Here is a 12,173-nt window from a genome sequence, read left to right on the forward strand (position 1 = left end):
ATTAAAACGAAAAGGACCTTCGTATGGGACTGCGGTTATTAACTATATACCTTCGTATGGGATGCAAATCCAGTGGTATCCTCAATCTATTTGTGATTATCTTGACAAAGTTGCGTGTAGATTTGTCTGGAAGGGATCCGAGAACAAAGGTATTCATTTGGTTAGTTGGGATAAAATGACCCGCCACAAGAAATTAGGTGGCCTTGGTATTCGCATTGCTAGATTCCAGAATGTTGCTCTCCTTGGCAAGTTGGTGTGGGATATTCTTAACTCTGAAGATAAATTATGGGTCAGGATGTTTAAAGATATTTACTTGGGGGAAAATTTGGTCTTAAATGTTACTAGTCAAAAGGGGTCTCCTACTTGGAACTCTATTGTCAAAGCTATTGAGCTCCTTAAAGATGGGTTTCAATTCAAATTGGGGGATGGTAACTCTAGTTTTTGGTATAGCCCTTGGCTAGATAAGGACCTCTTTGTACTCATGTGCCTTACGTTCACTACCATGATATGAACTGAAGTATCAAGGATCTTGTTGATGGGAATGATTGGAAACTTTCAAGCCTATATTCTATAGTTCCCACCAAAATTATTAATAAGATTAATTTGGCTCCTCATTTTCTAGTGCATGACGTTCCTGATGTATGGGTGTGGACCAATTGCACATCTGGCATATACTCCGTTCGAGAAGGCTACCAGTGGTTAATGGGAGCGCAGACTTCATTGCTTGGGGAAGAAAGTTGGAATTGGATTTGGCGCCTTTGTGTTCCTTCAAATATTCAATTCTTCTTATGGCAATTGTGCCACGACTCTGTTCCCTTCAGGTCTGTTTTATTGTCTCGTAATCTTATCTCTTCTAACATATGCCCTATTTGTAATCAAGGTAGTGAAGATATGTTTCATGCTTTGTTTTCCTGCCCTCGTGCCAAGGACGTGTGGTCCTTTTGTCTCCACAAGTCGGTCACTCCTCCACATCGAGATAATTTGCGTACTTGGATGAAAGAATTTATTTCAAATACTGGCCCAGTTGGTCCCATTATCATGTGGAAGATTTGGTGTTCTCGCAACAAATGTATCTTTGAGGATATTAAACATTCTGTCCAAGAAATTGGCGCTCAAGTGTTATCATCTCTGCATCATATCTTGAAAGCTTTTGCTCATCCTACCCCTCATAGTGTTCAACAGCCTGCACGTATTGTTAGTTGGCAACGACCTAGTATGGATTCGGTAGCTCTTAATGTTGATGGCAGTGTGTTCCTTGATTCCAACTTGGGAGGTTTTGGTGGTCTTATTCGTGATCATACAGGTTCCTTTTTGCATGGTTTCTTTGGAAAAATTAGTAGACCTTGCATCCTCCATGCTGAGATTTTGGGTTTATACCATGGTTTGAAGTTGTTTTGGGATACTGGATTTAAGCATGTGGTGTGTCTCTCTGATTCAACTATTGTTGTTGACCTCATCCAAAAGGATTTGAATGTTCATCACAAATATGGAAATTTAGTCATGGCTATTAAACACCTTCTTCGTAGAGATTGGGTGGTTAGTTTACGACATACTTTGCGTGAGGGTAACGCTGCAGCTGATTTTCTAGCTAAAAAGGGTGCTCTTAGTGATAGTAGCTTTGTTATTTTGAATGAAGCCCCTCCTGATATGACATCTATCCTCTTAGCAGATGCCATGGGTGTTGAGTTTGTTCGACCCTAGTATGGGTCCTTTTTAGTTTTTTTTTCTTCCCTTTTGTTACAAAAAAAAAACGAAAAGGACCTGAAAAAATAGTATAGGTGATAATAGTATAGGTGATTAATAATATTAAAACGCTACTGTTGAAACGAAAAGGAAAAAAAATAGTATAGGTGTTAGTTCAAGGACTTGAAACAGAAACAGTAGTACATGTGTTAGTTCAAGGACCTGAAACTCGTAGGTGTTTGTAATGGATGCCAGCAACTATAGTTCAAGGACCTGAAAGAAAAAAAAGAAAAAAAAACAATTGGTAAACTCACTCGTTGGTGTTAGTTCCCTCTCATATTATATATAAAAATAAAAATCTAAGCATAAGTAAAAGAAACAATAGTATAGGTGTTTGTCAAACCTGAAGAAAGAAAAAGCTTAGATCAAAAGAAGGTTTGAGTTTCAGTTTCTGCTCAATATGTGTTTACGCGATTAAAAAATTCTCCTTTATTTATAGTTTAAAAAAAAAAAACAAATCGAAGCCTTTTTTTCCTCAATGAAAAAAACTAATTGAAACTTCTTTTCCTAAAAAAAAGAAAGAAAAAAAAATAAAGGAAGATTTAATGGATAGTATTGAAAGTATTATATATAGTTTGTTGAGATATTTTGGCTACACAAAATATTAGGAATTAAATATAAAATTAAATAAAATATTTAGTGGATAAGATCAAAAGTTTGCTGAGATTTTTATGTCAAATAAGATGTAAAATAAAATATAGAAAAAAATATAAAAATATTGAGAATAAACGTGGAAGCGGCACGTGGCATAAAAAACCTTACTTTATATATATACTATTGATTGATTGATATATACTATTGATTGATTGATTGATGTGTAGTTGTTTTATCTTGGTTTTCGGGTGTCAAACATTGATTACGTTTGAACCTTTTTAACCGTTGATATCTCATTTTTTCTTGGGAAGGGAAAAAGTAAGCAAAACCCTTGAGAATCGAGGTTCGGAAGTTGTTTTCGCTACGGGAAGGTGTTAGGCACCCATAACGACTATAGTATCCTATAGGAACCGTCTTTATTTTCTACGCGCGCACTTTATTTTTAAATGCTATTTTGAAAGATGATATTAAGCCTAAGAGCATTCTAAGTGGAGAATTGGAGGGAGAAGAATGTTTTTGGATTTTTATTTTATTTGAATTGAAGGAATTTTGATTCCTTGCCTACGTACCCGTTTAAGGGATCAAATCCACCGTAGTTCTCTTCCAAAAATGTTTTTGTTTTTGTTGGTTGATTTTAAGTTTGAAAATTGGATTTTTAAAGAATGAGGAAAAGAGGCCTCAAGGGCATAAGATTGGAAAAAAGTGAGGTGGAATTAGTTATTTTGCAAAAGAAAGTCAAAGTTGGAATTAGTTTCATTGATGCTTTTATTAAGAAAATAAAGAGAAAAATTCACTTGGAATGTGTTCCAAGAGTTTATTTGGAAAAAATTTGAGTGAGATGGTTCAAGTTTTTTGTTTGGAAAATTGGAATTTTCTCTAAGTGTAAAACCTAAGCATACATCTAAACATGCAATTACCTAACCATACATCTAAACATGCATATCCTAGCCATACATCTAAAGTGAGGTGTGTGCATGTGTCGGTGCTTGTGTCGGTGCTTGTGTCGGTGTACATCATTAGAGTCCATAGTCCATATTACATCATTGGCCTAGATACATTCTATGGTCTTGCAAGAATTTAAAATGGCATAAAAGTAAAGTACAAAAAATCCTAAGTATTACATTCTAATTTTTTGGTGAAACTTAAAGTGCAAGAAATAAGATGGAGGAGGAGATGAGGTATGGAATGCTTATGAATGAATGAAACATGAAATGAAATAGTTAGTGGCATAAGGAATACTAGGAATTGAAAATTATAAGCAAAAGAAATGCTAAAAAAAAAAAAACTTGGCAAAGGTTAATGAAATTTTAATCCTAGCAGTAGCTAAATTCACCTAAAATTTACCATGACATCAAAACAAATATGTGACCTATAATCCTCACATCATGCCAATTTTCTAGAGGTTTTATTACATTTAATGATATGAGAATCATAAGAACACATCTAAGTCAAGATTCATGGCATATCTAGGCATATTTGTATCATTTATTCATAAACCTAACTTGCAAAACAAGCAACTAAACACAAGGCACACACATATAGTAAAAACACATTCAAACAGCAACAAGACCTTCACAAATCATATATCATGAATCAAAACATTCATCAAGAATTGGAATTGGGATCACACAATTTTCATAGGCTTTTTACACAAAATTTCACAACTAAAACACTAAAACACCATATTATTTTTTTATCAATTTCCCAACACAACATATATCACAAAAGGACCACAAAAAATAAAGAAACATGTATGAATTTTTATAGAATTTTTCAAGGATTTTTAGACTCAAAAAAAAAAAAGTACAAAAACTTCACCAATTTTAACAAAGATAGTAAAGAATTAGCAAAAAAAAACACCACACATACATTCCCTCAGGTTTTTACACATAACAACATCACAAAAATGTTAAGAAAAAGATCAAGAACACATAGAAAATTTTTTTAGGAATTTTTTAAAGGATTTTTAATGAGACAGGGGGTGTGAATATAAAACAAACAGTATGAAAATAGCACAAAAATTAGCAAAAAAACGCAGGGAGCTAACAACCTAAGCCCAAGCCCAAAGGACCATGGATCCTGGGTCGCAGGGAAACACAGGAGCCGTAGGATTGACCCAGGGACTCAAACCCTAGATCAAACGGTGGGACAAAGAAGATGAGACCGGTCTGGAGATGAACCAAACTGGTTCAGACGAACCGGTTTGGTTCACTCCTCTATAAAAGCAAGAAGACCGGTCCAAATTCATTTGTCCCTTGTGTTTCTCTCTCTTACTCTCATGCTCTCTCGTTCTCTCTCTAAATCTTCCGACGTCTTCTCCGGCGGAATTGACCACCGCCGGTGACGACGAAGCCCTACACTCACCAAAACCTCACGATCTAAAGCTTTTCACCGTTCATTTTTCAATCTAAACACGAATCAAACACCAGAAACTACAAACGAAGCTTGGATCTATGCAGATCGGAATTTAAACCTTTCGGTTTTAGGTCTTTCAAATCTCTTCGAAATCTTTTGAAACGAGGCTCTAATCTATGTTATTTTCTCTGCTGATGATGAATTTGAACTCAATTTTGTAAAACGAACGGTGAATTTTTGCAGATCTAAATTTTAGGGTTTGGTTTCAACGTTTTTTTTTAAAAGTTTTTTTTTTAGAATATCTTGAAACGAAACCCTAAACCGAACTACTTTATCCACTGATGACGATTATGAGCCTCGTTTTGTGAAATAAACGGTGAATCTTTGAAGATTCACATCTTTAGGGTTTCGTTTCAAAGTCCTTCGAATCTTTTCGAAGTTCTTCTTCGATTCACCGTTTATTTGTGTTTGTGGATCTTCGTTGAGCTTTTGCGATGAAAACGAAGGGGTTTTTTGAGGATTACCTGGTTTTATTTGGAGATTCGAACGAAAAGATCCTTGTTGAAGCTTCTGGTAAGTTCTGGAACCGAAAATAAATCGGTTATCTTCTTCTTCTTCTTCACTGGTTCAAAATTGCTTCGGTCCCTCTTCTTCTCACCTAAAAAAAAAACCCTCTGTGACCGTCCAGTTCATTGCATTTGTGATGAATTTGGGCTCGAATTGCAGAGGAAGTGATTCGATGATGATGATTCAATCTTGAATCACTGAGAATCGCAATGAATTTATCCAATTGATGATGAAATTGATTTCTGGAATTCTAGGGTTTGAGAATTGTTCTTTGTGTTCTTGGAACTTTTTGCTTTTTGATCGTAACTGAATGGAGAGAGAATATGAAATCTGTTTGTGTGATGTGGCTTGTTGTGATTGATTCTGACCCTGCATTGATGAACTGGCTCCTTTTATAGGATGCCATGTGGCCTTGGTGGCCAATGGCTTGTTGACATGTGTACCTGGACTTGCTTTGATTCGAAACTGGACTATTTCTGGACTTGAGGGCCTCTTTGCAATTTTGAAACTTTAAAGGGCTGACCTGCAATTTTAAAAAAGGACCAGACTGCAAAACTTTGGACAAAAAAGGACTTAATTGTAAATTTAAAAAAAATGTTTAAAGGACTGAAGAAGAAAAATGGACCAAAAATACAAACAAAAAGACTCTAGGGACTATAATGCAATTATTAAAAATTAAAGGGCTAAAAAAGAAAAGTAACAAAAAGGACTAATATGCAAATATTAGGAATTAAAGGACTAAAGTGCAAAAAATGAAAAAATTAAAAATAAAATTGAATTAAAATTGGTAAAATGAAAAATAACGTAAAGTGAAATGATTAAAAATGAAAAAACGGACTAAAATGAACAAACTACTTAAATGAGGTACTTTAAAGTAACCTCTCTCTGCTGAAATTTCGTGTAAAATGACCAAAATGCCCCTGGGGACTAAAACGACTCAAAATGACTCAGACGCAATTTTAAAATGGATTTTTAACAGGAAATTAAAGCAAGAGCTTATACAAGCAAAATTAAGAGACTCAGAGACAATTTTTTTTAGAATTTAAACAGGGTTTTAACACATGAAAAGACTAAAATGCCCCTAGGGGCTAAACTGACTCAAAATGACTTCAAATGCAATTTTTGAAATGGATTTTGACATAGAATGGAAACAAAGACTTACTCAAACTATTTAAAAGGACTCAAACCATTTTTCAAAGACTGAAAGGAATTTAATCATAGGAAATGACTAAAATACCCTTTTATAGGAATTTTGCAAGTAATATTGAAATAAAATGCAGAGAAAGATGTTATTGATCAGAGACAAATCAAATGACTTGAAATGCAAGAAAAGAAGAATTGAGTTAGTATTTTTAGGTCCAAAATTAGGGTATGACAGTAGTTTGTTAAGATATTTCTACTACATAAAATATTTGAAATTCAATAAAAATTTTAAAAAAATACTGAGTGCATAAGATCAAAAGTTTGTTGAGATATTTATGTTAAATAAAATATTGGTTTTTTAAAATAGAAAAAATAATAAAAATATTGAGAATGAATGTGGAAGTGACACGTGACATAAAAAACCTTACTTTATATATATACTATTGATATCCATACTTTTTCTGCTATGAGTAAACTAAACAACTAGATTAGAACAACATCATAATAAATCTACGTGGAATCTAATATGGATTTCTAAAAAAAGTTCCAAAGGTATATATTTGTTTTAAATAAATTTTAATAAAATATAACCCATCCTTCCTTTTTACATTTTAAAATCTACTATTTTATACTCACCAAAACGTGGCGAATTAAAGCTCGAATTTTGATAGGAAGAAGTGTCAACATTTAGTGCCTCGGATTAACTCATGTGGAGTTAGAAAAAAATAAACTGTTGTTTTCTTAAAAGTGGTAAGAACTCACATTTAGACCATTATTTTAGAGGTATAAGTTAGAATTTCCCGTAAATTTAATAAGATATAACTCTTATTATTTCTTGAAAAAAAATCTTTATATTTTTTTATTTTATGATTTAAAAGTTTAAATGAATTAGATTATGGAATTTCATCAATAAGGTCATCAACTCCTTATCATATGAGTCAATCTCCATTAATTGTTTATATTTTAGTTGGTTCATACTATTTGTATATTTTGAATTGATTTATCCTAAATCACAGGCGAACATCTAAAATAACGAGGGAATGAGTTGTTCAACTGATTTGAAACTAGAGGATTAAAGAAATCAAAGGATCTAAATCCTCGAAAAAACAAAATACTAACTTAACAACCTAGTATTTTGAATTTGAGCAAAAGATACATGCAGTTAAAACATGATGTAACTAATAAAGTTAGTTTATTCTCTGTCTAAAGAACTTGGTCTCTAGTCATTTGTCTTCCTGGCATGATGATGGATCTGCCATATAATAATAACAACCTTAGGGAGTTCATACGCTTGTTAAATACAATAACAAAAGTCCTCGTAAGTTTAGCTCGGTTAGTAGGGACAATACATAATATATGCAAAGTCCGGGTTCAAAACCCTGACCACCACAAAAAAAAAAAAAAATTACAATAACAAAAAAATTCAAATTTAAGACGTCAATATGTTTTGTTATGAAAAAAAGACTTCAATATCTTTTTAGCCTCATTTTTCTAAAAAATGATCACCATCGATTCCTCTCCTTACTTTTTTGGTCAGTTTTTAGTCCTTTTTTTTCTTTCAAAGTGAGAAAAATTGACTGATTTTTTTAGGACCAATATCAGTAATTTACCCTATTTTTGGGGACTAAAACATATTGAAGAACAAAATTAAATATACTAGATTAGCATTGCATATCAAACACAACAACCAGGCATGCATGTTAAAGTCTTTAAGGAGATTACCCAATTAACATGAATGAAAAGAGTTATTTGACTTGACATAGTAGCTATAGTAGATAAACGTGACTCATCACATGGATAGATATGTGAATTTGCATGTTTATACCGAACAACCCACTAGCCATAGTAGATAAACGCATGACTCATACAACACATTGATTAGAGTCCAAGGTACTAACTAACATGCTTCGTAAAATATATAGTTATTCTCACATGTATACTCTGTTGAAAAAAGAAAGCAAGAAACAGAGAACCCTGTTTTAACTAATCTCAACAACAAGCAAATTTGCAAACTCTTCAACAAGTAAATATCATCAAGGCTCAACAATAGTTCTACAATAGGGACAATGAGGATGTGCTTCAAGCCAAGGGAGAAGACATGCTGAATGATACTTATGTGAGCAAGAAAGGTTCATAACCTCTTCATCTTGCTGGAAATCTTCTAAGCACACGGCACAAATTTTTCTCTCTTTCTTAAACTTGTTGCCACGTAATAACCATGAACTTTCTAGTAACTTCTTACCTAATCCTGCATCTTTCTTTTGGAAGCTGCTTTTGTTTTCTTTTCCTTCTTTTTTGGGATTGTGTTCACTTGACATGTCATAAGAAAATGAACTAATTATTGATTAATTAGTGTAAGATCAAACAAGCAAAGTAATAGATGTACCATATGTTGAGTCTTACTTTAACATTAAAAAAATGTTACTATATGCCATATTTATAAATTTTCTTGTTATTGCATATAAAAAATAATTTTAGTATCTTGGAAATAATTAAAAAGTAAAATTGATAAAAATAAAATATGAATTTCAATGGATATCACGTGGATTTTAACAATAATTTAATTGGTTAATAGACATATGTCTATAGCCACAGCCAGGTTAGATGGTAGGATTCTTATAGCCGACATTGTTGTATGCAGAATGACCTCATAACTCATCATAAGTGGTTGAATATAGCAACAATATTAAATCAAAACACAATTAAATCATGTGAATCTTCCTTGATTTCCTTCACCTTAGAGAGAAAAAAAATAAATTAAATTCCTTACTATGCATGTGAGTGTGCATAAGAAATATGTGGAAAATTAATAGTAACCAATTTCTTGTTTCTTCAAAAAATAAAAAAAACTGTATTATTATGTAGGATTTGATGTACCTGGAAGAGGAAAAGAAGTGACCAAGTTTCTTCTGTAGGCGTTGTTTGGCTTTGAAAGCAGTTTCATCTAAGGTAGTAGTCATTGAAGTCCATGGTGCATCCAATGATTCCTTTAGGTAAGAGTCTCTGTAGGTAGCATAATGTTCATGTCTGTTGTGATAATTTTCTGATCTTTTTCTTGGTGACAATCCAACACCAGGTAGCCTACCAGCCATTCACCCTTCTGTACCTAAGCTTATTCTCATCTCAATTTATTGCTTAGACCCACAAAAAATAATGCATCCATGTTTTGATTGATGGTTGCGTGCTCTACTGGGACAAATATAAAATACACTAGTTGTTTACCTCTTTGTAAATACCAAAACTTAGAGGGGTCAATTGTCATGACTCTACATGGATTTTGCTAATGATTTAAATTGTGTGATTGATATTCATATGCACATGACATCAATAGTTAATTTTGGCTTTTGGTGGGTTTGTATGGAAGTGTAATGTTCTAGGATGTGGGAAATTGGAAATATTTTTTTGTGAAGGAGTTTTATTTGTTACATTTTACTATTGGGAGGATGATTTTTTAGTGTCCACAAAGAAACACGTGGTTCTTAAAAGGATAGCTCAAAATGGAGAGACAATGTTGTCTCAAGTACTGTAGTACAACATCATAACTGTTTATCGGGAGAGTGGGATTTGGACATGTCTTTTTTCCTTATGTGGTTTTTGTTACTCAACTTAGGTGGTTAGTTATTTTACAAAAATGGTCCAAAATTCAAAAAATTGTACTAGGGCAAGGTGGGGCATCAGGTAATCGATCTCAAGGTGAAGCATCCGAGAGTGGTATTTGTTATGATGTGTTAAGTGTGAGTTAAAGTTCTATATTGGTTGGAAAAGTTGAGGTTGAATAACATATAATTGAGGCGAACCATAAATCCAATATTTAAGATTTTAGGTAAAAATGTGGTGTGCAATCTTACTCGTGTGCTTATTCTTAATCCGATATGATAGATCAACCCCATGAGGCTTCCAAGATTTCAACTCTTTACAAGGAGTCTAACAAATTTTTAAGATTGATTTTTATAGTGTGTTTGGTGTGAAACAAATTAGAGAGAAACAACCGCAAGAGAAGTGGGGAAGGCATTTCTCACTTGAGCCCTTAACAAAATGATATTTCTTTTTACTACTTTAAAATTTTGATTTTACCAATAGTTATTCGAAACACATGACATGATCACAATGGTAGATATGCAGAACAAGACATCTTAAAGGTGAAGGTGACTTAAGTGACAAATTACAATTAATGATTAAGTATGAATGTTTAATTGTGCGTTGATGTTTCTCACATTCCTATGAAACTTGGACGTAACTTTAGAGAAGTAACAAGGTGAAATATCTTCACCTAGCACTAAATAGAAGCTGATGTTTGTCACTTCACTAAAAGTTACCTTAAAAAAGAATTGGGACTCGAGAATCAATGGTACACCACAAATCCAACTGATAGTGTTTTTTTTTCTTCTTTCTTTTGTAATCGAATGTGTGTCTTGTGTAAAACTGAGAAAAATAAATCTCTTGAGCTACCGATATCTATTTTCACGGCTTGACAATTTTTTTTCAATGTTAGATTACAAAATTTATGCAAGAAATTATATGGGGTAAATGTATACCTAGAAATTGGATTGAAAACGACTAAACTTCAACCAAATTGCCAATGGCCTACCACAATGTTGTGCAGTCCATTCAATTCATGCGACAAAGCCAGCCATTGAAATTAGCCATATAAGTTAGCTTACAATTTACTCGCATACAAAGAATCCTAGGTTTTCATATATGTACTATGGGAATCTTCAGTTATTGGATTTTTTTTCCGTAGCAGAAAAAGAAGGGGTCATCATGAAAAAAAGCCGAAAGACATAACCCATCATCCAATTATCTAATGTTAGATCATACTTTTGTTTGAATTTATTTAAAATAAAATCAAATTTTTGAATGAGTGTTGTACCCGGTCAAATTACTGCATGTATCTAAGAGTTCTCAAAAAATTATGTTGCATACAAGTGTTGTTATGAAAAATGTTTTGTACACCCTATATGAGTGTGTGAGCTTTATATCAAAGACAACAAACTTATACTAATAGAAACATATAAAACTTCTTAATCTGTGTACAAAACCCTTAAACTATCAGACATATAAAACTCGTGGAGTAGTTAGAGACATAGTTGGTTCCATATCTTGTCGTCCTACTAGTATTATTCACTATTTTACTTAAGAGAGACACACACTAGAATGAGACATGTGCACTATTTAAAATGAAAGTAATAACAGAGAGAAGATATATGTATGTGTCATCATTTCACTAGTAAATTCAACCTCTTAAATCTCACTTTACAAATTTACAATGGTTTTTCAATCATTAACCACTCTTTAAAAACTACTAAAAAACTTTAATCATTCGGTGTAATTACTTTCTAAAACAATTCGTTGTTTGGTCATACAAAAGTATAATCAAGAGAAAACATAAAGTTCAAAAGGTTGAACGAATAAAGATTAACATTTAAATTTTATCATACGGTCCCTGTTAACTTAACTCAATTGTTAGGGACATTGCATAATAAATAAAGGGGTTAGGGTTTGAATCCCGAACATCCCATTTTTTTCACCTTAAAAAGGCGACTTTCTAGCGACCATACTCTTTTGACAAAAAACAAATTGTCATACAAAAATCCTAAAGATAACTATCCTATAGGTTGCCAAATTATTGTCTTATACAGGAGGTGTTTATCCTATCACTGTCTAGGGAAATGAAGAAAAGGAGGGATACAGATAGAGGGAATGTAAAATGGAGTGACTTAATATTATACAGTCAACCTTGTATGGATGATAATCTCTAATCTATCTTGTTT

At 32.8% G+C, this 12,173-nt stretch overlaps 1 protein-coding gene across 2 annotated transcripts; it reads right to left on the minus strand.

The window, feature by feature from the left end:
- Positions 1 to 8,280: 8,280 nt before the first annotated feature.
- Positions 8,281 to 9,779, minus strand: LOC146958585 (uncharacterized). Of its 2 annotated transcripts, none has more exons than XM_085740106.1 (2): positions 9,280 to 9,779; positions 8,281 to 8,736 (listed from the first exon to the last, which is right to left on the minus strand). In XM_085740106.1, the coding sequence occupies exons 1-2, from the start codon at positions 9,492 to 9,494 to the stop codon at positions 8,436 to 8,438; spliced, it is 516 nt and encodes a 171-aa protein (XP_085596232.1). In that variant the 5' UTR covers positions 9,495 to 9,779; the 3' UTR covers positions 8,281 to 8,435. The 2 variants fall into 2 exon arrangements, with proteins under 2 accessions (XP_085596232.1, XP_085596233.1); XM_085740107.1 differs by having other exon boundaries at positions 8,281 to 8,712; positions 9,280 to 9,746.
- Positions 9,780 to 12,173: the final 2,394 nt, after the last annotated feature.

Source organism: Medicago sativa, chromosome 1, assembly GCF_051527215.1.
Source record: "Medicago sativa cultivar Bolivia chromosome 1, Bolivia_mono, whole genome shotgun sequence".
NCBI classification, from domain to species: Eukaryota; Viridiplantae; Streptophyta; class Magnoliopsida; order Fabales; family Fabaceae; genus Medicago; species Medicago sativa.